The sequence below is a fragment of the Oncorhynchus clarkii genome, chromosome 10, assembly GCF_045791955.1.
Source record: "Oncorhynchus clarkii lewisi isolate Uvic-CL-2024 chromosome 10, UVic_Ocla_1.0, whole genome shotgun sequence".
Taxonomy (NCBI): domain Eukaryota; kingdom Metazoa; phylum Chordata; class Actinopteri; order Salmoniformes; family Salmonidae; genus Oncorhynchus; species Oncorhynchus clarkii.
This window is the reverse complement of record NC_092156.1, coordinates 136,410-163,095: the sequence shown is the minus strand read 5'-3', so window position 1 is coordinate 163,095 and position 26,686 is coordinate 136,410. Positions and strand designations below refer to the sequence as shown.

Here is a 26,686-nt window from a genome sequence, read left to right as displayed (position 1 = left end):
CACATTCAGTGATTTACTGGGCCATACGCACTACTCTCTATAGCGCCTTATGGTCGGATGCCGAGCAGTTGCCATACCAGGCTGTAATGTAACCGGTCAGGAGGCTCTCGATGGTAAAGCCACAAGATGGCGCCGAAAGAGATGGCAGCTTCGCTTCTAGTCCCTTTTTTATGTATTATTTTTTACATCGTTAGCCCAGAAAACCTTAAGTGTTATTACATACAGCCGGGAAGAACTATTGGCTATCAGGGAGATGTCAATTTACCAGCACAACGACCACTACGACCAGGAATACAACTTTCCCAAAGCAGATCCTTTGTCTACACCTCCCAGGGCATTTGAACTGATTCCAGAGGCCGACCCAAAACAACACCGACGGAGGAGAGGGTGCCGGAGCGTCTTCTAGTGAGGCTTCAGATGCGCGCACACCACCCACCGCTTCTGAGTATATTACTCGCTATTGTCCAGTCCCTAGTTAACAAAGTCAACGAAATCAGGGCAAGAGTTGCAACATACAGGAACTCAAGTCCTTTTGTTCACCTGACCTAGAATTCCTCACAATCAAATGCCAAACGTATTATCTCCCAAGAGAATTCTCTTCAGTTATTGTCACAGCAGTGTTTATCCCCCCGCAGCGGATACCAAGACGGCCACCAAAGAACTTCACTGGACTTTATGTAAACTGGAAACAATATATCCTGAGGCTGCATTTATTGTAGCTGGGGATTTTAACAAAGCTAATCTGAGAACAAGGCTACCTAAAATCTATTAGCATATCGCTTGCTGTACACAAGCGAGTAACACGCTCAACCATTGCTACTCTAACTTCCGCGATACCTACAAGGACCTCCCCCGCCCTCCTTTTGTCAAATTTGACCATGACTCCATCTTGTTGCTCCCCTCCTATAGGCAGAAACTAAAACAGGAAGCGCCCGTGCTTAGGTCTATCCCACGCTGGTCTGACCAAATGGATTCCACGCTTCAAGATTGCTTCGATCACGTGGACTGGGATATGTTCCGGGTAGCCTCAGAGAACAACATTGACGTATACGCTGACTCGGTGAGCGAGTTTATAAGGAAGTGTATAGGAGATGTGGTACCCACTGTGAGTATTAAAACCTTCCCTAACCAGAAACAGTGGATTGATGGCGGCAGCATTCGCGCAAAACTGAAAGCACATACCACCGCATTTAATCATGGCAAGGCCACTGGGAATATGGCCGAATACCAACAGTGTAGTTATTCCCTCTGTAAGGCAATCAAACAGGCAAAGTATCAGTATAGAGACAAAGTGGAGTTGCAATTCAATGAGACGTACTGTATGTGGCAGGTCTATAGACAATCACGGATTACAAAAAGAAATCGTGGACATCAACATCTTGCTTCCAGACAAATTAAACAACCTCTTTGCGTGCTTTGAGGACAATACATTGCCATCGAAGCGGCCCGCTACCAAAGACTGTGGGCTCTCCTTCTCCGTGGCCAACGTGAGTAAAACATTTCAACCTGTTAACCCTCTCAATTCTTCTGGCCCAGACGGTATCCCTAGCCAAGTCCTCAGAGCATGCGCAGAGACCAGCTGGCTGGTGTGTTTTACAGACATATTCAATCAATCCCTATCCCAGTCTGCTGTCCCCACATGCTTTAAGATGCCCACAATTGTTCCTGTTCCCAAGAAAGCCAAGGTAACTGAACTAAATGACAGTTGCCCTGTAGCACTCACTTCTGTCATCATGAAGTGCTTTGACAGACTAGTCAAGGATCACCTCCACCTTAGACCCACATCAATTTGCTTACCGCCCTAATTGTTCCACAGACGATGCAATCGCCATCACACTGCCCACTGCTCTATCCCATCTGGACAAGAGGAATACCTATGTAAGCCTGCTGTTCATTCACTACAGCTCAGCATTCAACACCATAGTACCCTCCAAACTCATCATTAAGCTTGAGTCCCTGGGACTTGACCATGTGCAACTGGGTCCTGGACTTCCTGACGGGCCGCCCCCAGGTGGTGAAGGTAGGAAACAACATCTGCCACCTGCTGATCCTCAACACTGGGGCCCCACGGGTGCGTTCTCAGTCCCCTCCTGTACTCCCTGTTCACCCACGACTGCGTGGCCATGCACGCCTCCAACTCAATCATCAAGTTGGCAGACGACACAACAGTGGTAGGCTTGATTACCAACAACGAGACGGCCTACAGGGAGGAGGTGAGGGCTCTGGCAGTGTGGTGTCAGGAAAATAACCTCTCACTCAATGTCAGCAAAACAAAAGAGATGATTGAGGACTTCAGGAAACAGCAAAGGCAGCACCCCTCTATCACCGGGGGAAATTGCCTGCCATCCAGGACACCTACAACACCCGATGTCACAGGAAGGCAAAAAAGATCATCAAGGACAATAACCACCTGGGCCACTGCCTGTTCACCCCGCTCTCATCCAGAAGGCAAGGTCAGTACAGATGCATCAAAGCTGGGACAGAGAGATTGAAATACAGCTTCTATCTCAAGGCCATCAGATTGTTAAACAGCCACCACCAGCACAGAGAGGCTGCTGCCTACCTACAGACTTGATATCATTGGCCACTTTAATAAATGGAACACTAGTCACTTTAATAATGCTACTTTAAGAATGTGTACATGTCACATTACTCATCGCATATGTGTATACTGTGTCCCACACGATCTATTGCATCTTAGCCGCTCTGCCACTGCTCATTTATATTTATATTGATATATTTTAATTCCTTTACTAGATTGTGTGTATTAGGTTTTGTTGTGGAATTGTTAGATATCTGTTAGATACTGCTGTTAGATACTGCTGCACTGTCGGATCTAGAATCATAAGCATTTCACTACACTCGCAATAACATCTGCTAACCATGTGTGTGACCAATAACATTTGATTTGATTTGAGAACCTTTTGCCTGGTATAGAGATCCTGGATGGCAGGAAGCTTGGCCCCAGTGATGTACTGGGCCGTACGCACTACCCTCTGTAGTACCTTGGGGTCGGAGGCCGAGCAATTGCCATACCAGGCAGTGATGCAACCAGTCAGGATGCTCTTGATAGTGCAGCTGTAGAACCTTTTGAGGATCTGGGGACCAATGCCAAATCTTTTCAGTGTCCCGAGGGGAAATAGGCGTTGTCGTGCTATCTTCACGACTGTCTTGGTGTGTTTGGACCATGATAGTTTGTTGGTGATGTGGACACCAAGGAACTTGAAGCTCTCAACCTGCTCCACTGCAGCCCCGTTGATGTGAATGGGGGTGTGTTCGGCCCTCCGTTTGCTGTAGTCCACGATCAGCTCCTTTGTCTTGCTCACGTTGAGGGAGAGGTTGTTGTCCTGGCACCACACTGCCAGGTCTCTGACCTCATCCCTATAGGCCATCTCATCGTGGTCAGTGATCAGGCCTACCACTGTTGATGGTGTTGGAGTCGTGCTTGGCCACGCAGTCGTGGGTGAACAGAGAGCACTGGAAGTGACTAAGCACCCACCCCTGAGGGGTTCCTGTGTTGAGGAACACTGTGGCAGATGTGTTGTTACCTACCCTTACCACCTGGGTGCGGCCCATCAGGAAGACCAGGATTCAGTTGCAGAGGGAGGTGTTTAGTCCCAGGATACTTAGCTTAGTGATTACCTTGGAGGGCACTATGGTGTTGAACGCTGAGCTGTAGTCAATTAACAGAATTCTCTCGTTCCTTTTGTCCAGGTCTGAAAGGGCAGTGTTGAGATTGCATCATCTGTGGATCTGTTAGGGCAGTATGCAAATTGGAGTGGGTCTAGGGTTTCCGTGATGATGGTGTTGATGTGAGCCATGACCAGCCTTTCAAAGCACTTCATGGCTACAGACGTGAGTGCTATGGGTCGGTAGTCATTTAGGCAGGTTACCTTTGTGTTCTTGGGCACAGGGACTATGGTGGTCTGCTTGAAACATGTTGGTATTACAGACTGCCAGAGACGTGTTGAAAATGTCAGTGAAGACACTTGCCAGTTGGTCTACGCATGCTCTGAGTACACATCCTGATAATACGTCAGGCCCAGAGGCCTTGTGAATGTCAACCTATTTAAGGGTCTTGTTCACGTTGGCTACGGAGAGTGTGATCACACAGTCGTCCAGGAACAGCTGGTGTTCTCATGCATGCTTCAGTGTTTCTTGCCTTGAAGCGAGCATCAAAGGCATGTAGCCCGTCTGGTAGGCTGGCATCACTGGGCAGCTCTCGGCTGTGCTTCCCTTTGTAGTCTGTATTAGTTTGCAAACCCTGTAAACCCTATAAACTTCCGGATTAACGTCCCGCTCCTTGAAAGCACCAGCTCTAGCCTTTAGCTCGGTGTGAATGTTGCCTGTAATCCATTGCTTATGGTTGGGGTATGTATAGTCACTGGGGACAATGTCCTCGATGCACTTATTGATAAAGCCAGTGACTGATGTGGTGTACTCAATGCCGTCGGAAGAATCCCTGAACATATTCCAGTCTGTGCTAGCAAAACAGTCTTGTAGCTTAGCATCCGTGTCATCTGACCACTTCCGTATTGAGCGAGTCACATGTACTTCCTGCTTTAGTTTTTGCTTGTAAGCAGGAATCAGGAGGATATAATTAATGGTCAGATTTTCCAAATGGAGGGCGAGGGAGAGCTTTGTACACGTCTCTGTGTGAGGAGTAAAGGTGGTCTGCAGTTCATTTTCCTCTGGTTGCACATGTGACATGCTGGTAGAAATTAGCTCAAAAAGATTTAAGTTGGCCTGCATTAAAGTCCCCGGCCACTAGGAGTGCTGCTTCTGGATGAGCATTTTCTTGTTTGCTTATGACCTTCTACAGCTTTGAGTGGGGTCTTAGTGCCAGTTTGTGGTGGTAAATGGAAAAATATAGATGGAATCTCTCTTGGTAGATAGTGTGGTCTTCTGCTTATCATGAGGTACTCTACCTCAGGTGAGCAATACCTCGAGAATTCATTAATATTAGACATTATTATTGACAGACACACACCCCCACCCCTCGTTTTACCTGAACCAGCTGTTCTTTCTTGCCGATGCACGGATAACCCATCTAACTGTATGTTGTCCATGTCGTCGTTCAGCCACAACTCGGTGAAACATAAGATATTGCATTTTTTTATGTTCCGTTGGTAGGACAGTCTCGAACAGAGCTCATCCAGTTTATTCTCCAGTGATTGCACGTTGGCCAATAGAACGAATGGTAGAGGCGGGTTACCCAATTGCCGACAAATTCTCACAAGACACCCCGATCTCCGCCCACTGTACCTCCATCTTTTCTTCATGTCAATGACGGGGATTTGGGCGTCGTCCGGAAGCAACATTATATCCTTTGCATCAGACTGAATAAAGAAAAACTCTTAGTCCAGTTCGAGGTGAGAAATCGCTGTTGTGTTATCCAGAAGCTCTTATTGGTCATAAGAGACGGTGGCAGCAAAGTTATGTACAAAATAAGTTACAAACAATGTGAAAAAAACACAAAATAGCCCGTAAAACGGCAGCCATCCCCTCCGGCACCATTCTATCTCTTGGAGTCCTCACCGGTTTAGGATAAAGCTACAGATCTATTGTACTTGTCATTATTATGTAATGTCTGGATTCTCTTTACCTTTGATTCATTTGGTGTGGGTTTGGTATATACGGCATGATGGAAATAATTCCTCATAGGTCTATGATAGTTTGAAATGTGAATATTTATAGGAATTTAATCATTATAACCCTAACCCTTATTCCCCATCCCCTACAACCCTAACCCTTATTCCCCATCCCCTATAACCCTAACCCTTATTTCCCTATAACCCTAACCCTTATTCCCCATCCCCTATGACCCTAACCCTTATTCCCCTATAACCCTAACCCTTATTCCCCATCCCCTATAACGCTAACTCTTATTCCCCATCCCCTATAACCCTAACCCTTATTCCCCTATAACCCCAACCCTTATTCCCTATCCCCTATAACCCTAACCCTTATTCCCCATCCGCCATAACCCTAACCCTTATTCCCCATCCCCTATAACCCTAACCCTTATTCCCCATCCTCCATAACCCTAACCCTTATTCCCCATCCCCTATAGCCCTTATTCCCATATAACCCTAACCCTTATTCCCATATAACCCTTATTCCCCATCCCCTATAGCCTGTATTCCCCTATAACCCTAACCCTTATTCCCCTATAGCCCTTATTCCCCATCCCCTATAACCCTTATTCCCCTATATCCCTAACCCTTATTCCCATATAACCCTTATTCCCCATCCCCTATAACCCTAACCCTTATTCCCCTATAACCCTAACCCTTATTCCCCATCCCCTATAACCCTAACCCTTATTCCCCTATAACCCTAACTCTTATTCCCCACCCCCTATAACCCTAACCCTTATTCCCCATCCCCTATAACCCTAACCCTTATTCCCCTATAACCCTAACCCTTATTCCCCATCCCCTATAACGCTAACTCTTATTCCCCATCCCCTATAACCCTAACCCTTATTCCCCTATAACCTTAACCCCTATTCCCTATCCCCTATAACCCTAACCCTTATTCCCCATCCTCCATAACCCTAACCCTTATTCCCCTATAACCCTAACCCTTATTCCCCATCCCCTATAGCCCTTATTCCCCTATAACCCTAACCCTTATTCCCCTATAGCCCTTATTCCCCATCCCCTATAACCCTTATTTCCCTATATCACTAACCCTTATTCCCATATAACCCTTATTCCCCATCCCCTATAACCCTAACCCTTATTCCCCTATAACCCTAACCCTTATTCCCGATAACCCTAACCCTTATTCCCCTCCCCCTATATCCCTAACCCTTATTCCCCTATAACGCTAACTCTTATTCCCCATCCCCTATAACCCTAACCCTTATTCCCCTATAACCCCAACCCTTATTCCCTATCCCCTATAACCCTAACCCTTATTCCCCATCCTCCATAACCCTAACCCTTATTCCCCATCCCCTATAACCCTAACCCTTATTCCCCATCCTCCATAACCCTAACCCTTATTCCCCATCCTCCATAACCCTAACCCTTATTCCCTATAACCCTAACCCTTATTCCCCATCCCCTATAACGCTAACTCTTATTCCCCATCCCCTATAACCCTAACCCTTATTCCCCTATAACCCTAACCCTTATTCCCTATCCCCTATAACCCTAACCCTTATTCCCCATCCTCCATAACCCTAACCCTTATTCCCATATAACCCTAACCCTTATTCCCCATCCCCTATAACCCTAACCCTTATTACCCTATAACCTTAACCCTTATTTCCCCATCCCCTATAACCCTAACCCTTATTCCCCTATAACCCTAACCCTTATTCCCCATCCCCTATAGCCCTTATTCCCCATCCCCTATAACCCTTATTCCCCTATATCCCTAACCCTTTTTCCCATATAACCCTAATCCTTATTCCCCATCCCCTATAGACCTTATTCCCCATCCTCTATAGCCCTTATTCCGCATCCCCTATAACCCTTATTCCCCTATATCCCTAACCCTTATTCCCATATAACCCTAATCCTTATTCCCCATCCCCTATAACCCTAACCTTTATTCCCCTATAACCCTAACCCTTATTCCCCATCCCCTATAGCCCTTATTCCCCATCCCCTATAACCCTTATTCCCCTATATCCCTAAGCCTTATTCCCATATAACCCTAATCCTTATTCCCCATCCCCTATAGCCCTTATTCCCCATCCCCTATAGCCTTTTATCCGCATCCCCTATAACCCTTATTCCCCTATATCCCTAACCCTTATTCCCATATAACCCTAATCCTTATTCCCCATCCCCTATAACCCTAACCTTTATTCCCCTATAACCCTAACCCTTATTCCCCATCCCCTATAGCCCTTATTCCCCATCCCCTATAGCCCTTATTCCCCATCCCCTATAGCCCTTATTCCCATCCCCTATATACCGTATTCCCCTATATCCCTAACCCTTATTCCCCATCCCATATAACCCTAACCCTTATTCCCCTATAACCCTAACCCTAGCCCTTATTCCCCATCCTCTATAACCCTAACCCTTATTCCCCTATAACCCTAACTCTTATTCCCCATCCTCTATAACCCTAACCCTTATTCCCCTATAACCCTAACCCTTATTCCCCTATAACCCTAACTCTTATTCCCCACCCCCTAGCCCTTATTCCCCATCCTCTATAACCCTAACCCTTATTCCCCACCCGAGCTCCAACCCCCCTTGAGCTCTAACCCTAACCCCCATACCTAACCGTATCCCCCCCGAGCTCTAACCCCTAGGGAGATCCAGTCCCTTTTCCCAAATAAGTTTAGTTGATGCTTTTACCTACAACTATAATGGTTTTGAATATATTCCCCTATTTTCTTATGGTAGAATACACTCCTCCTCCCCCTATTCTTATTTTTCTTGTGTTTTTTTCTAGGTCATTCTTAGCAATTAGAAGGGATGGTTATATGTACCTGTGCTAGCTTAACATCTGCAGATGTCGATGGAACAGAGATGCTCTGCTTTTTTGTTGTTGTTGACACAACACTCCAAAAAGCATGTTCTGCTGACTCTAGTTTTGTCTAATCTTGATTATTGTCCAGTCGTGTGGTCCAGTGCTGCAAAGAAAGATCTAGTTGAGCTGCAGGTGCTGAAAAATCCCAAATTGTTTGCATAGTCAACTTACACACAGCTCTGACACACACAGGGGTCTTTTCACAGTCCCCAAATCCAGAACAAATTCAAGGAAGCGTACAGTATTATATAGAGCCCTTATTGCATGGAACTTCCTTCTCTCATATTGCTCAAATAAACAACAAACCTGGTTTCAACAAACAGATAAAGCAACACCTCACGGCACAACGCCTCTCCCATATTTGACCTAGATAGTTTGTGTGTATTGATATGTAGGCTACGTGTGCCTTTTTGAAAATGTATGTAGTTCTGTCCTTGAGCTGTTGTTGTCCATTAATGTCATGTTTCATGTGGACCCCAAGAAGAGGAGCTGCTGCTTTTGCAACAGCTAATGGGGATCCTCATAAAATGCCAATTACCAAAAATACCTTCACCTATCCTGCACAGAGACATCTGGGTAAAACATCACCTCTGACCTCTAACCTGCTAGAGACCTCTGGGTAAAACATCACCTCATTGGTAAGGTCACGTTCCCCTGTTCAGACGTTGCATGCATTAAGCAATGTTTGCGTGCCACAGCATCAACTGTGCTGTCGGGCTCTCCCTAGTCCCCTAACCAGTAGTCTCATGGGCCCTAACCCCTCACTCCCCAGTTCCCTAACTCCTAGCCCCCTAACCCCTCACTCCCTAGTTCCCTAACTCCTAGCGGAGTAGGGCTTTATTACGTAGGGGGGGGGGGGGGGGGTTTGTGGGGTACAGTTAGGTATGGGGGTTAGAGCTCAGGGGGGTACGGTTAGGTATGGGGGTTAAGGTTAGAGCTCCTGACCCCTCACTCCCTAGTCCCCTAACTCCCTTAACAGTAGTCCAGTCCTCCAGGTTTGGCAGGGGTGGAGAGATGTTCTGACCATGTCACTGTGAGAATGATTGGTGGGTAGGGCTGGGGTCAGGAGTTAGAGTTCAGGAACACAACTGATCTAGGTAGGCAATCAAATCTATGTAATAAAGCCCTACTCCGTGACATCATCAGACTGACATCATGTCTAGCCTAGTTAGTCTCAGTTCAGTCCAACTCAGTTTCATTTCATTTCAGACTTCTGTTTAATTCTTGTTCTCAATGCACCTTTCAGCCCAGGCAAATGAAGCCGCATCACCGAGTCAAGATCTCTCAGGTACACACACTTTCACATACACACACTAGGCTGCTTTCAGCTGTGGCTGAGGCCGGCTGGCCTTGGAACTGGGATGGGTGGGGTCAGTCTCCTCATCCAATGGGAAGGGAGGGGCGGGGGGGCATGTCTGTTTTATGTCTCTCCATACTTACTTCTCTATTCTTCCATCTCTCTCCCCCCTCCCTCCTCTCCCCCTCCTCCCCTCTAGACCTGCCGATGGAGGAGCAGCTACGGCGCCTGCAGGAGGAGCGGACCTGTAAGGTGTGTATGGACAAGGAGGTGAACATTGTCTTCATCCCGTGTGGTCACCTGGTGGTCTGTAAGGAGTGTGCTCCCTCTCTGAGGAAATGTCCCATCTGCAGAGGACTGGTCAAGGGCACCGTCCGAACCTTCCTCTCCTAGAAGACCTCCAGGAACCAGGGACCCTCCCTGAGGAAATGTCCCATCTGCAGAAGACTGGTCAAGGGCACTGTCCGAACCTTCCTCTCCTAGAAGACCTCCAGGAACCAGGGTCCCTCCCAGCACTGTCAAACTTCTTTGACCTAGTCTCCTATCTACTCCTAGAGAATAGCTACCAACAGTCTATTCTAAGCGTGTCATTCTCTATTCCTGGACGGCTGTGTTTGCTGGTTTTTCTGATCTCCTTTCATTTCGTGTCCAATGAGTTCCTAGAGAACCAGGTGAGGGGAGTTCCTATTTAATCAATAAAGACCTAGACAGTCAGGTGAGGGGAATTGCTAACTAATCAATAAAGACCTAGACTGTCAGGTGAGGGGAGTTGCTAACTAATCAATAAAGAAATAGACCCTCAGGTGAGGGGAGTTGCTAACTAATCAATAAAGACCTAGACCGTCAGGTGAGGGGAGTTGCTAACTAATCAATAAAGACCTAGACAGTCAGGTGAGGGGAGTTGCTAACTCATCAATAAAGACCTAGACAGTCAGGTGAGGGGAGTTGCTAACTAATCAATAAAGACCTAGACAGTCAGGTGAGGGGAGTTGCTAACTAATCAATAAAGACCTAGACAGGTGAGGGGGGGTACTATTTAATCAATAAAGACCTAGACAACCAGGTGAGGGGAGTTCCTGACCAATCAATAAAGACCTAGACAGGTGAGGGGGGGTACTATTTAATCAATAAAGACCTAGACAACCAGGTGAGGGGAGTTCCTGACTAATCAATAAAGACCAAGACAACCAGGTGAGGGGATTTCCTAACTAATCAGTGACCTTTATTGATCAATCAAGTACAAGAGAGTAGTGGAAACCCGCAGACACTCGACCCTCGAGGACTGGAGTTTGACACTATCCCATAAGCAACGACTCTACAATCTCACCGTCTCTAATCATATCGGAATGTAGCCTGTTAAACCTACCTGCTTAACCATTAACTAATATGTTCCTGTGTAGATATACACATTACAGAACTCTGTAGGAATGCATGAGGTTATATAAAGGCATAACTATAATTGTCCATCTATGTAATCAGTCCATTGATAGAGCATACAACTACTTCCTGTAGTTGTAGTTTCAACTGGACAGATGATGTGTAGTAACCAGTGAAGGCCTGTGCATCCTGAATAGCACCCTATTCCCTATTTTGGGCACATTGGGAACTGGTTAAAAGTAGTGCACTATATAGCAAATAAGATGCCATTTGGAACGCAGGGCAGCCAGTCAAGGCCCTTGTATGTAAAGGCTAGGTTGACTATTCTGCTGTTGAATGTCTCAAATAAAGGCTAAGTTGACTATTCTGCTGTTGAACGTCTCACATTTCTAATGATTTTCTTCTGGAAAGATATGTTGGAAAATCTTTTAAGTAAGATGTATCATTCATTCCAAATAAGATTTTTTTCTTAACTGACTTGCCTGGTTGAATAAAGGTTCAATTTAAAATAATAAATACAACCTGATATTCTCTACACCAGACCACTGTCACATCTACCCAAACAACACATAGTGAGCTGTAGTCCACTGAGCTACAGTTCCCATGTAGCAGAATCATAGTTAGCTGTTGTCCACTACTGTACAATTCCTTTGTAGTCCACTGAGCTACAGTTCCCATGTTGTCCACTGAGAAACAGTTCCCATGTTGTCCACTGAGAAACAGTTCCCATGTAGTCCACTGAGCTACAGGTCCCATGTAGCAGAATCATAGTTAGCTGTAGTCCACTGAGCTACAGTTCCCATGTAGCAGTATCGTAGTTAGGTGTTGTCCACTGAGCTACAGTTCCTATGTCGTCCACTGAGCTACAGTTCCCATGTTGTCCACTGAGAAACAGTTCCCATGTAGTCCACTGAGCTACAGTTCCTATGTCGTCCACTGAGCTACAGTTCCCATGTTGTCCACTGAGAAACAGTTCCCATGTAGCAGTTTCATAGTTAGCTGTTGTCCACTGAGCTACAATTCCCATGTAGTCCACTGAGATACAGTTCCCATGTAGTCCACTGAGCTACAGTTCCCATGTAGTCCACTGAGCTACAGTTCCCATGTAGTCCACTGAGCTACAGTTCCCATGTAGTCCACTGAGCTACAGTTCCCATGTAGTCCACTGAGATACAGTTCACATGTAGTCCACTGAGCTACAGTTCCTATATAACAGTATCATAGTTAGCTGTTGTCCACTGAGCTACAGTTCTTGTGTAGCAGTATCATAATTAGCTGTTGTCCACTGAACTACAGTTTCCATGTAGCAGTATCATAGTTAGCTGTAGTCAACTGAGCTACAGTTCCTGAGCTACAGTTCCTATGTAGCAGAATCATATTTATCTGTAGTCCACTGAGCTACAGTTGCCATGTAGTCCACTGAGCTACAGTTCCCATGTAGTCCACTGAGAAACAGTTGCCATGTAGTCCACTGATCTACAGTTCCCATGTAGTCCACTGAGCTACAGTTGCCATGTAGTCCACTGAGCTACAGTTGCCATGTAGTCCACTGAGCTACAGTTGCCATGTAGTCCACTGAGCTACAGTTGCCATGTAGTCCACTGAGCTACAGTTCCCATGTAGTCCACTGAGCTACAGTTCCCATGTAGTCCACTGAGAAACAGTTGCCATGTAGTCCACTGAGCTACAGTTCTCATGTAGTCCCACTGAGATACAGTTCTTGTGTAGTCCACTGAGCTACAGTTCTCATGTAGTCCACTGAGAAACAGTTGCCATGTAGTCCACTGAGCTACAGTTCTCATGTAGTCCACTGAGCTACAGTTCTCATGTAGTCCACTGAGCTACAGTTCTCATGTAGTCCACTGAGATACAGTTCCCATGTAGTCCACTGAGCTACAGTTCCTATATAACAGTATCATAGTTAGCTGTAGTCAACTGAGCTACAGTTCCTGAGCTACAGTTCCTATGTAGCAGAATCATATTTATCTGTAGTCCACTGAGCTACAGTTGCCATGTCGTCCACTGAGCTACAGTTCTCATGAAGTCCACTGAGCTACAGATGCCACGAAGTCCACTGAGCTACAGTTCCCATGTAGTCCACTGAGCTACAGTTCCTATGTCGTCCACTGAGCTACAGTTCCCATGTTGTCCACTGAGAAACAGTTCCCATGTAGCAGTTTCATAGTTAGCTGTTGTCCACTGAGCTACAGTTCCCATGTAGTCCACTGAGAAACAGTTCCCATGTAGTCCACTGAGCTACAGTTCCTATGTCGTCCACTGAGCTACAGTTCCTATATAACAGTATCATAGTTAGCTGTTGTCCACTGAGCTACAGTTCCTGTGTAGCAGTATCATAATTAGCTGTTGTCCACTGAGCTACAGTTTCCATGTAGCAGTATCATAGTTAGCTGTAGTCAACTGAGCTACAGTTCCTATGTAGCAGAATCATATTTATCTGTAGTCCACTGAGCTACAGTTGCCATGTAGTCCACTGAGCTACAGTTCTCATGAAGTCCACTGAGCTACAGTTGCCATGTAGTCCACTGAGCTACAGTTCCCATGTAGTCCACTGAGCTACAGTTGCCATGTAGTCCACTGAGCTACAGTTGCCATGTAGTCCACTGAGCTACAGTTGCCATGTAGTCCACTGAGCTACAGTTGCCATGTAGTCCACTGAGCTACAGTTGCCATGTAGTCCACTGAGCTACAGTTGCCATGTAGTCCACTGAGCTACAGTTCCCATGTAGTCCACTGAGAAACAGTTGCCATGTAGTCCCACTGAGATACAGTTCTCATGTAGTCCACTGAGCTACAGTTCTCATGTAGTCCACTGAGCTACAGTTCTCATGTAGTCCACTGAGCTACAGTTCTCATGTAGTCCACTGAGCTACAGTTCTCATGTAGTCCACTGAGCTACAGTTCTCATGTAGTCCACTGAGACACTTCTCATGTAGTCCACTGAGATACACTTCTCATGTAGTCCACTGAGATACACTTCTCATGTAGTCCACTGAGATACACTTCATATATAACAGTATCATAGTTATACAATTAATCAATCAAATATATTTATAAAGCCCTTCTTACATCAGCTGGTGTCACAAAGTGCTGTACAGAAACTCAGCCTAAAACCCCAAACAGCAAGCAATGCAGGTGTAGAAGCACTGTGGCTAGGAAAAACTCCCTAGAAAGGCCAGCACCTAGGAAGAAACCAGTCCTCTTCTGGCTGGGCCGGGTGGAGATTATAACAGAACATGGCCAAGATGTTCAAATGTTCATAAATGACCAGCATGGTCAAATAATAATAATAATCACAGTGGTTGTAGAGGGTGCAACATGTCAGCACCTCAGGAGTAAATGTTAGTTGGCTTTTCATAGCCGATCATTCAGAGTATCTCTACCGCTCCTGCTGTCTCTAGAGAGTTGAAAACAGCAGGTCTGGGACAGGTATCACGTCTGGTGAACAGGTCAGGATTTCTTAGCCGCAGGCAGAACAGTTTAAACTGGAGCAACAGCACGGCCAGGTAGACTGGGGACAGCAAAGAGTCATCATGCCAGGTAGTCCTGAGAGGCATGGTCCTAGGGCTCAGGTCATCCAAGAGAGAGAATTAGAGCATACTTAAATTCACACAGGCCACCGAATAAGACAGGAGAAATACTCCAGATAAAATGGACTGACCGTAACCCCCGACACATAAATTATTGCAGCATAAATACTGGAGGCTGAGACAGGAGGGGTTGGGAGACACTGGCCCTGTCCGACGATACCCCCAGACAGGGCCAAACACACAGGATATAACCCCACTCACTTTGTCAAAGCACAGCCCCCACACCACTAGAGGGATATCTCCAACCACCAATCTACCATTGCAGTAGTCTAACCTAGAAGTGACAAAAGCATGGATTAATTTTTCTGCATAATTTCTGGACAGAAAGTTCCTGATTTTTGCAATGTTACAAAGATGGAAAAAAGCTGTCCTTGAAATAGTCTTGATATGTTCGTCAAAAGAGAGACCAGGGTCCAGAGTAACGCAAAGGTCCTTAACAGTTTTATTTGAGACGACTGTACAACCATCAAGATTAATTGACAGATTCAACAGAAGATCTCTTTGTTTCTTAGGACCTAGAACTAGCATCTCTGTTTTGTCCACTTCCTTATGTCTGAAACACAGACTTCCAGGGTAGGCAATTTTGGGGCTTCACCATGTTTCATCGAAATGTATCATAGTTAGTGTGTCGTCTGCATAGCAGTGAACGTTAGCATGATGTTTCCGAATGACTTCACCAATAGATAAAATATATAGTGAAAACAATAGTGGTCCTAAAACGGAGCCTTGAGGAACACCGAAATGTACAGTTGATTTGTCAGAGGACAAACCATTCAAAGAGACAAACTGATATCTTGCCAACAGATAAGATCTAAACCAGGCCAGAACATGTCCATGTAGACCAATTTGGGATTGCATTCTCTCCAAAAGAATGTGGTGATCGTTGGTATCAAGAGCGGCACTAAGGTCTAGGAGCACGAGGACAGATGCAGAGCCCCGGTCTGACGCCATTAAAAAGCCATTTACCACCTTCACAAGTGCAGTCTCAGTGCTATGATGGGGTCTAATACCAGACTGAAGCGTTTTGTATACATTGTTTGGAAGGCAGTGAGTAACAGCTTTTTCTAACATTTTTGAGAGGAATGAGAGATTAGATCTAGACCGATAGTTCTTTATATTTTCGGGGTCAAGGTTTGACTTTTTCAAGAGTAGTCGGAGGATTTACAATTTGGTGTAGCTCAATTGCCGTTCCAATTTTCTGGAAGCTTGCTTCAGAGCTCGGGTATTTTCTGTAGACCACGGAGCTAGTTTCTTATGACAAATGTTTTTAGGGGTGCAACTGAGCTACAGTTCCTGTGTAGCAGAATCATAGTTAGCTGTTCTCCACTGAGCTACAGTTCCTATGTAGCAGAATGTAATTCCAAATATTTTTTGACTCATCCGAGAAATGGTGACCTTTAACTACAAGTACAATGATGCAGTTCGCCAGTCTCGCGATATGTGAGTGCCGGTTTCTCGCCCCTGTATTATAGCTGCGGAAACCCCAGTCATTCTTCCTTTCTCAACATGGCACCGAAGGCGAAGAAGGAAGGTTCGTGAATCTGTACATTGTTTTCCCGTAAAGTCAGATAAAATACACAACCACGTATGTTCTATGTACATGTTTACCAAGCTTAATATATAGCTATATTATACCGATGAAAATCACAGACGTGCTTCTTTTGTCTACGGTCACTAAATGTGGAACGGTGCAACCGGCTGGCAGCGACGTTAGGCTATGCTATTTAGCTAACTTCAACGTTGGCTTATCTATCATTTCTAATTCCTCCTGGTTAAACACTGGACTCCGGTGTCTGTGTGGTATAATAATCATTGTTTCTAAGGCCCTGCTAAGTTGTGTACATGTTGGTTTAGTCAGGTTCGTATTAACGCAGATGCCCCATAGTGCTGTGTGGCAGAGACATGTGCAGTTGAAGCTGGGCTTAATGTTAGCGAGCTACTACATTTGATGGGACCGAAACGTTTTAATTATTGTACAAGTACATGATCTACTATCAAAATGCCCATTGTGTTGTCATAACTAGCTAGTTAACAGTTGATATAGTTGATGTGACTACCGGGTCTAGTCGTCATGTAACGTTGTTAAACCGAACACCAGACCTGGTGTGTGTCATCGCTCTCAAGACACGCAGGCTGAAATATCAAAATTAACTATTAACAAACTATTCATTTTGGGACATGTCGACGCATGAAACATTCATGGCATTTTAGCAAGCAAGCTTGCTGTTTCTAGCTGCTTTGTTTTGGGATATAAACATTGGGTTTAGTTTACCTTAAATGCACAAGGTCCCTACACACAATTACACAATTAATCCCTACAATGTGAAACTTAACTGTAGGACTTACAATGATTTCAGAAGATCGGCTTTAGAGTTTGCTGTAGTTCCTAAAGTATTTAGCAACAGAATAAGCTTCCTGAAGTCTATTTGTTTGCATTATGTTTCAATGTGTTGTGTATTGAAAGTGTTTTCTCTTGATTTTTTTCATGCAATGGTTGACTGTAAATTCAACATTGCTTCAAATTGTGTAAAGTATGAATGTCTGTCACATGTTATATTTAGAAAAAATATCAACGTGACCCAAAAATAAAATGATCAATTTTAATTGCTTAACAAGTCATTGTTTTCTTATGGCAGCCAGGAATTTGGTTTCAAGTAGACCTACAGATTATACCATTATTTAAACGTGAAGTTGAAAGTTAAGTGTTGTTTCCATGTGCCTACTATGTTAACGTTTAGGTTATGGTTTAGGGTACTGTGAAATGTGAGCTTTTAGATAACACTAACAATGGACTTGTTGGTGGTTTAGCAACACAACCGAGGTGTGCACAACTATGGGGATAAACTGGGTTGATCGTTGACATTTAAACTATATTTGGTCTCCAATGTTTGTGCAAAGTAACTTGCATTTAAAATATTCAGACCATGTCACATACACATCGTTGGTGGTTGGTTGGTTGGCTAGCTAGATAATTTTAGCCATATTAGCATTGACATGAGATCAGTCTCAACACCTCAATATCAGACATGGATTCCCCACATGGCAGTTTCTTGACATGCTTGCTTTCTGGCCATCCAGAACCTCAACTGGCTGACTTCTGCCCCATGGAAGTCCCCACATCGTTTTCATGTAGTTGTCCGTTAACCCATCTTACAGGTAGAAATATTGAAGCATCTCTGGTGTAGCCTAATGGTTTAATACTTGGGAAATTGTCGATTGCATATGCAATGGTGTCAATTTTATTTACCTTTATTTAACTAGGCAAGTCAGTTAAGAACAAATTCTTATTTTCAATGACGGCCTAGGAACAGTGGGTTAACTGCCTTGTTCAGGGGCAGAAGGACAGATTTGTACCTTGTCAGCTCGGGGGTTTGAACTTGCAACCTTCCGGTTACTAGTCCAATGCTCTAACCACTAGGCTACCCTAGCCTAATTATAAAATTGCTCAGTTATCTTTGCTTGTTTATAACATTGCAAACTTATTTGACTATTTACAGTGCATTCGGATGTTATTCACGCTGCTTCCCTATTCCACATGTTGTTACGTTACAGCCTTATTCTAAAATGGATTAAATACTTTCCCCCCTCAATCTACACACTACCCCATAATGACAAAAGCATGAACAGGGTTTCAGACACATTTACTATTGTATTAAAAATATGAAACAGATAACTTATGTAAATAAGGTTTCAGACCCCTTGCTTGAGATGTTTCTAGAACTTGATTGGAGTCCACCTGTGGTAAATTAATTGGACATGGGTTGGAAATGCTCACACCTGTCTATATAAGGTCCCACAGTTGAAAGTGCATGTCAGAACAAAAACCGAGCAATGGGGTCGAAGGAATTGTCCGTAGAGCTCAGAGACAGGATTGTGTTGGGGTACAGATCTGGATAAGGGTACCCAAAAAACATTATTTACCTTATTTAAGTAAGTATTCAGACCCTTTGCTATGAAAATCGAAATTGAGCTCAGCTGCATCCTGTTTCCATTGACCATCCTTGAGATGTTTCTACAACTTGATTGGAGTCCACCTGTGGTAAATTCATTTGATTGGACATGATTTGGAAAGGCACACACCTGTCTATATAAGGTCAGAGCAGAAACCAAGCCACGAGGTGTAAGGAATTGTCCTTAGAGCGAGACAGAATTGTGTCGAGGCACAGATCTGGGGAAGGGTACCAACACATTTCTAAAGCATTAAAGGTCCCTAAGAACACAGTGGCCTCCGTCATTCTTAAATGGAAGAAATTTGGAACCACCAAGACTTCCTAGAGCTGAACACCCAGCCAAACTGAGCAATCAAGGGAGAAGGGCCTTGGTTTGGGAGGTGACCAAGAACCCGATGGTCAGTGACAGAGCTACAGAGTTCCTCTGTGGAGATGGGAGAACCTTCCAGAAGGACAACCATCTCTGCAGCAATCCACTAATCAGGCCTTTATGGTCGTTGCCAGACGGAAGCCATTCCTCAGTAAAAGGCACATGACCACCCGCTTGGAATTTGCCAAAAGGCACCTAAAGACTCAGACAATGTGAAACAAGATTCTCTGGTCAGATGAAACCAAGATTGAACTCTGCCAGGCGTCACATCTGGAGGAAACCTGGCACCATCCCTACAGTGAAGCATGGTGGTGGCAGCATCATGCGGTGGGGGTGTTGTTCAGTGGCAGGGACTAGGAGACTAGTCAGAATTGCGGCAAAGATGAACGGAGCAAAGTACAAAGAGATTATTGATGAAAACCTGCTCAGGACCTCAGACTGGGGCGAAGGTTTACCTTCCAACAGGACAATGATCCTAAGCACACAGCCAAGACAACACAGGAGTGGCTTCGGGACAAGACTCTGAATGTCCTTGAGTAGCCCAGCCAGAGCCCGGACTTGAACCTGATCAAACATCTCTGGAGAGACTTGAAAATAGCTGTGCAGCCATGCTCCCCATCCAACCTGACAGAACTTAATTAAGATCTGCAGAGAAGAATGGGAGAAACTCCACAAATACAGGTGTGTCAAGCTTGTAGCGTCACCCTAGAAGACTCGAGGCTGTAATCGCTGCCAAAGGTGCTTCAACAAATTACTGAGTAAGGGGTCTGAGAACTTATGTAAATACACTGCTCAAAAAAATAAAGGGAACACTTAAACAACACAATGTAACTCCAAGTCAATCACACTTCTGTGAAATCAAACTGTCCACATAGGAAGCAACACTGATTGACAATAAATTTCACATACTGTTGTGCAAATGGAATAGACAACAGGTGGAAATTATAGGCAATTAGCAAGACACCCCCAATAAAGGAGTGGTTCTGCAGGTGGTGACCACAGACCACTTCTCAGTTCCTATGCTTCCTGGCTGATGTTTTGGTCACTTTTGAATGCTGGCGGTGCTTTCACTCTAGTGGTAGCATGAGACGGAGTCTACAACCCACCCAAATTTGAAAAATGATAAATTTGATTTCCATTGATAATTTTTGTGTGATTTTGTTGTCAGCACATTCAACTATGTAAAGAAAAAAGTATAAGAATATTTCATTCAGATCTAGGATGTTATTTTAGTGTTCCCTTTATTTTTTTGAGCAGTGTGTTTCAGTTTTTAAATATTTTCAAAAACTGTTTGCTTTGTCACTATGGGGTGTGTAGATTGACTGATTGATTGGGGGGGGGGGGCGGGACTATTTAATCAATTTTAGAATACGTCTGTAATGTAACAATGTGGGAAAAGTCAAGGGTCTGAATACTTTCCGAAAGCGCTGTATATTCATTCACCTATGATGTTTTTGGCTGTCACAGGAGATACAAATTGTCGTTGTATATTTAGTGGAGATTCTGTGTGTGTTAAGTGATGGAGGGCAAACCGTGATCTAATGAGTTGTTGTACGAGTGGTCTGAGGCAGGTGTTACCTGTGATTTCAAGTGCAACATTAATAAAGACTGTTTTGCGAAATGGCAACCTGTTCTACCGATGAACGTAGCCTGAAGATGTTTTGGGGAAATCTGTCCCAGAACACTGTTAGATTTTTTAGATTCCCCGTTAGACCGTGGTCCATGATGGGGCGACTACTTCGTTCTTCTGCTCAGAGAAATCAATGTGAATTCCTACTCAAATCCCCCATTCCTGTTAGATTTCTTCATAACCGGATTTGGTGTTTAGATGCCTGGATGATGATAAATCCCCCCCCCCCCCCCCCCCACTAACCAGTTAATGTTCCCTGTCCTTGTTAGCAGTCCCTGCCTAACGTCTTGTCTCCCTCTGTAGCTGTCCCTGCCAAGACCGAGGCCAAGGTGAAGGCCCTGAAGGCCAAGAAGGCTGTTCTGAAAGGAGTCCACAGCCAGAGGAAGAAGAAGATTAGAACCTCCCCAACCTTCCGCCGCCCCAAAACCCTGCGCCTCCGCAGACAACCCAAGTACCCCCGCAAGAGTGCCCCGCGCAGAAACAAGTACGTTTAAAATTATACAGTACATGCACACTTGTTTGACTTGTACTTTGTGAAAGCGCTCTATACAGAATATTGTCTGCTAGGAGGGATTCCCTCCTTATAAACCACTGATGGTTCAGGTCAGTTTGTCTGCTAGGGGGGATTCCCTCCTTTTAAACCACTGATGGTTCAGGTCAGTTTGTCTGCTAGGAGGGATTCCCTTCTTTTAAACCACTGGACTGTAAAGCAGGACAGCAGACAACATGCTGGTCTCCGCTAAAGGCTGTGTAGGTAAGGTCAGGCCCATATTCACAGTGTCGGAGTAGAAGTGCTGCCCTAGGATTTCTCCAGTCTTATTCAACGTGATCTAGAAGTCCAAATGGATTGTCAATCAGAACTCCTCGCTGCTTTGTGGACATGGTAATACTGCTCCTTCATATGTAGGTCCTCTCCTGCAAGGATGTAACATGTTGGCTTGCAGAGGGGCCATTTGAAGGATTTAGATTGGCTCCTAGGTTTAAAGTTTGGATCACACTGGTCTAATGAACTGCTCTCCTTACCCCACCCTTCCTCCTCCCTTTCCACACTTCTTCCTCCTTTTTTCTCTCCCAGGTTGGACCACTATGCCATCATTAAGTTCCCTCTGACGACAGAGTCTGCCATGAAGAAGATCGAGGACAACAACACCCTCGTCTTCATCGTAGACGTCAAGGCCAACAAGCATCAGATCAAACATGCAGTCAAGAAGCTCTACGACATCGACGTGGCCAAGGTCAACACACTCATCCGGTAAATAACAATTTAATATATCCTAATCCTGACATTACTAACCTGAATGTAGTCCAGGCATCACTACCGCTAAACTGACTTGTCCCATTAGATTCCATAGATACATACTGTACTGCCTGCTTGTCTGACCTGGCCACCTAGTACATTTGCCCATTACCTTTGTAGCTGTAGTGGAGTTGGTTTAATGGATGCCTCCATGTTGAGCCGTGAGGTCAGAGTAGGGGTTTGAGGCGATCTGACAGAATAGAGGGTGGCCCTGGTTTAGGGCTGACCCCATTTAGTCTATTGCTTGCTTGATGGGCTATTGGTCGACCCAAGATTTATTTAGTAGAGTAGTCGCAAATTGATTATTTTCCCATGGTGCACAAGACAGCGGTCTGATTTGCTCCTTTTGGGGGCTGCCAACAGCTCTGGTGGACATTCCTGCAGTCAGCATGCCAATTACACGCGCCCTCAACTTGAAACATCAGTGGCATGTGTGTAACAAAACGTCACATTTTACAGTGGCCTTTTATTGTTCCCAGCACAAGGTGCACCTGTGTAATGATCAAAGCGCTTCTTGATATGTCACACCTGTCAGATGGATGGATTATCTTAGCAAAGGAGAAAGGCTCGCTAACAGGGATGTAAAACAACTTTGTGCACAAAATTTGAAAGAAATAAGCTTGGAACATTTCTGGGATCTTTTATTTCAGCTCATGAAACATGGGACCAACACTTTACATGTTGTGGTTTATATTTTTGGTCAGTGTGTGTGTGTGTGTTTTATATAGGCTACTGTATCAATCATGTCATCACACTGCATACGAGTCATTCATGCTTTGAAATGCAAACAAGCATTTTAGTTTTGAAATTAAATAACGGGAGCTTTTAAATGATTATCCTAAACAATAAATGAACAGCAATTCACGAATGCATGCAACTGTTTTTAGTCTTTGCTGTAATATAGGCTTTATTTTCTCGTTAGAACAGACTTATTTCTTTAACACTTGCACCAATACACTCCGTTGTCTGGATCTCCAGTATTTTCCACAACTAAATCAAATGTCTTCCACAGATCTGACTTCCCCTTTCCCTCCTGAGCAACCAGTAAACATTCCCCCCATTACGAGTGTCTTTTTCACGTCCTCCACATCATTTTGTTGTTACCGCATTCAGAGTTTAGACCCAATTTATTGATGTGATTATGATAGGCTCTAAGTCAGGCCCTATTGGTCACACGTGATATGTACATGTTTCACGTAAAGAGAGCAAGGGTTGAGGCAATAGAATATTTTTCTTAAACAAATTAGGGATTTCGTTAACACAACCTTTTAGTCAGAAACAAGTAAGAAAGTAAATAGCTATAATTATTTTGCAACCCCAGCAGCACCATAAACACTTTCTGTGGGGCCTGTTCGCTGCAGCACGGAGGAGAGACGTGTGCCGGTCACACGCCTGGCTCCAGGGGAGTCTGATTTAATCAAACTGTGAGCTTTAAGCATCAGACAAGCTCAGTGCATATAGTTGCGTTTATCCAAACATGGGGTGTCTATGTATGAAAAAATACATCTTAAAATAGATTGGTCGAAAGAATAGACAACTTTCGGTCTACCAATATTTTTGTTCGGGGACAGCCCGAAGCTGGTTGAAGATACCCAGTGAAGAGTGATTTATGATGACCCCCCCCACCATTGCTGGTTGTTGGTTCAGTCCCAGTGTAGATGTTGTCAAAGGAACCACTTATACAATTGGGAAATGGGAGTTCTTTATCCCACTGACATCTGAAACACAAACACGAGGCCATACGTTCTAACAATCCTCTCTCCTCCAAGGCCTGATGGTGAGAAGAAGGCGTATGTCCGTCTGGCTCCAGATTACGATGCGTTGGATGTTGCCAATAAGGTGAGACTGACAGTAACGTCTCGATAGTCTCCTGCGGTATCACCAAAATGTTACCCTATTTCCTATGTTGGTGTTTCCCCAACTCCATTACAGCCCCCCTCCAGCCCCCCTCCAGTCGCCCCCCTCCAGTCGTCCCCAGCAGCCCCCCTCCAGTCGTCCCCAGCAGCCCCCCTCCAGTCGTCCCCAGCAGCCCCCCTCCAGTCGTCCCCAGCAGCCCCCCTCCAGTCGTCCCCAGCAGCCCCCCTCCAGTCGTCCCCAGCAGCCCCCCTCCAGTCGTCCCCAGCAGCCCCCCTCCAGTCGTCCCCAGCAGCCCCCCTCCAGTCGTCCCCAGCAGCCCCCCTCCAGTCGTCCCCAGCAGCCCCCCTCCAGTCGTCCCCAGCAGCCCCCCTCCAGTCGTCCCCAGCAGCCCCCCTCCAGTCGTCCCCAGCAGCCCCCCTCCAGTCGTCCCCAGCAGCCCCCCTCCAGTCGTCCCCAGCAGCCCCCCTCCAGTCGTCCCCAGCAGCCCCCCTCCAGCAGCCCCCCTCCAGCAGCCCCCCTCCAGCAGCCCCCCTCCAGCAGCCCCCCTCCAGCCGCCCCCCTCCAGTCGTCCCCAGCAGCCCCCCTCCAGTCGTCCCCAGCCGCCCCCCTCCAGTCGCCCCCAGCCGCCCCCCTCCAGTCGTCCCCAGCAGCCCCCCTCCAGCAGCCTCCCTCCAGTTGTCCCCACCCCCAAGGCGTATGTCCGTCTGGCTCCAGATTACGATGCATTGGATGTTGCCAATAAGGTGAGACTGACAGTAACGTCTCGATAGCCCCCCACCTCCAACAGCCCCCCAACCCCAACAGCAGACATTTGTATTGTAACCCAGACTAACTCACCTGATTCAACTCATCAAGGTGAATAGTTGACAAGTTGAATCTGGTGTTCTTGTCCAGGCTCCAACAACAGACCACCTTCACTGTGACTCATTATAAAAAGACTGTTTATAGTGATGCTTTATAACTGCCCTATGAATCCTGGCTAATACCTGTCTTGTCTGTTCCAGATTGGCATCATATAAACGGCTGCTGGGTAGATGTACAGAGGAATAAAAGTTTGTAAAAACGTACCGCTCTCTTGTCCTGTATGTTATTGGTTGATTATCATCTGTTCTGTTTGGTGGGATGTTCTGATGTGAGTTCTCTATAATATTAAATACATCTGTTATAAAGCTACACACATCCCATGACTTGCAGGTGATTGGTGCAAGAAATTAACGGATGGATACCTGCACAATTAATATTTCCATTTTGGTGTTGAAATGTTGCACAATAAAACATGTGCATCCTTCAGTCTGCAGCTATCTTTATTATAGATAAACTATCAATACAGCAGTATACTAAAATCGAGTACACCGCCATGCAATCTCCATAGACAAACGTTGACAGTAGAATGGCCTTACTGAAGAGCTCTGTGACAATTAACATGGTACCATCATAGGATGCCACCTTTCCAACAAGTTAGTTTGTCATTTCTTCCCTGCTAGAGCTGCCCTGATCAACTAAGTGCTGTTATTGTGAAGTGGAAATGTCTAGGAGCAACAACGGCTCAGCTGCGAAGTGGTAGGTCACAGAGCGCGACCGCTGAGTCATGTACCACGTCTGTCGTCGGTTGCAACACTCACTAGAGTTCTAAAACGTCTCTGGAAGTAACATCAACACAATAACTTTGCCTGGAGCGTCATGAAATGGGTTTTCATGGCCGAGCCCAAGACCGCAATGCCAAGCATCGGCTGGAGTGGTGTAAACACTTGCCGCCATTGGACTCTGGAGACGTTTATGGTTCTGAGACGGAGCTTCCTGTTGACTTAAACATAGACATGACCAGAGTGATGGGAGTCTTCCTAGCACAGTTACGGTCAGTACTGGTGTGTTTACATCAATATCGACCAGTCAGGTCCCCTGTGATACAACTCAGTATTAAACGTCCATCCATGTCTGGGGACGTCGGACGTGGAAACTGGCCACTAGGGGAAACAGTGCTGTAATGCTGATAGGGTGCTGTGGACAGCAAAAGAGTGGAAGTACTTGCCTCTGATGCTAAAGGTTGAATATTTGAATGCAGTGTAGAACAGAAATGTTTGCTAAATAAGAACTTGTGTGAACTCTATCCATTCTATTTCTATCTGTAAAGTTCAGAACGATACATGTCACTGAATACAACCAGGCTTTGCAACAGTCTGAAACCACTGGAGGCAGGGGGAAGTTGCCATCACCATGGTGATGTTGAATGTTCATGTTTTTACTTACACGTCTCTTGCACTGTAATAACAGGGTTTGGATTGTTTTTAATGTATTTATGTTTGGAAAGACGCTTCACTAATTTATTCTTGATCCGAAAGTGTGGTCGGAGGCGCAATATAGATTGTATGAAGCAATTGCGGAGCCTCCGGTGGCCAAATTGAGCTCCGCACCACATTACCGTTCGCATCAAATTTCGTAACAATCATTGACGTGATTAGTTAACAGGTGAGGGCGGGAGGTCCTGTATAAACACAAACTCACTTCCTTCACAACAGCTCTACAAAAAAAAGTATATTTGCTCTGACTCTGACTTCTGCAGAGGCCGCATCTTAGTAAATGATTATTGCTTGAACAGTAGCTAAGATTATATTCGGTTGTGGTCGTTGCAAAATAACTATTTTGGATGCAGCAGTTGTTTGCTAGAATGCTAACGCTCATTCATACTGTATATGGTGTAGCAAAAGTTAGCCAAAGAGACATTTTACTAGTGTTTTTAAGTATGATGCAGTTGATTTGCGATGACACAAACATATTAAGCAGGACTTAATATAAAGTGT

General features: G+C 45.3%; 2 protein-coding genes across 10 annotated transcripts in view; both read left to right on the top strand.

Moving 5' to 3' along the window:
- Positions 1-11,542, top strand: part of LOC139417895 (inhibitor of apoptosis protein-like) — a 77,515-nt gene extending 65,973 nt beyond the window's left edge. For 3 of the 9 annotated variants that reach the window (XM_071166873.1, XM_071166872.1, XM_071166871.1), the window contains 3 exons: positions 9,749-9,790; positions 9,999-10,051; positions 10,153-11,542. In XM_071166873.1, coding sequence (XP_071022974.1) covers positions 9,749-9,790; positions 9,999-10,051; positions 10,153-10,491 — 434 coding nt within the window. In that variant the 3' untranslated portion in view covers positions 10,492-11,542. Of the gene's footprint in view, positions 1-9,748; positions 9,791-9,998 lie in introns of all 9 variants that reach the window. The other 6 variants (XM_071166877.1, XM_071166876.1, XM_071166875.1 and 3 more) reach the window with 3 other exon arrangements.
- A 4,706-nt stretch (positions 11,543-16,248) lies between these two features.
- On the top strand, positions 16,249-24,955 carry LOC139419362 (large ribosomal subunit protein uL23). The gene is made up of 5 exons (XM_071169302.1): positions 16,249-16,315; positions 21,038-21,218; positions 21,810-21,986; positions 23,801-23,870; positions 24,893-24,955. Exons 1-5 carry the CDS (start codon positions 16,291-16,293, stop codon positions 24,905-24,907), a joined length of 468 nt encoding a protein of 155 aa, XP_071025403.1. The 5' UTR covers positions 16,249-16,290; the 3' UTR covers positions 24,908-24,955.
- The last annotated feature ends 1,731 nt before the right edge of the window (positions 24,956-26,686 follow it).

Excerpts from the sequence above, each read along its gene's own strand:
- LOC139419362 (XM_071169302.1), top strand. The coding sequence starts at position 16,291 with ATGGCACCGAAGGCGAAGAAGGAAG. Across the intron at positions 21,219-21,809 it reads AGTGCCCCGCGCAGAAACAA|GTTGGACCACTATGCCATCA; the intron begins GTACGTTTAAAA and ends TTTCTCTCCCAG. Across the intron at positions 21,987-23,800 it reads AAGGTCAACACACTCATCCG|GCCTGATGGTGAGAAGAAGG; the intron begins GTAAATAACAAT and ends CTCTCCTCCAAG.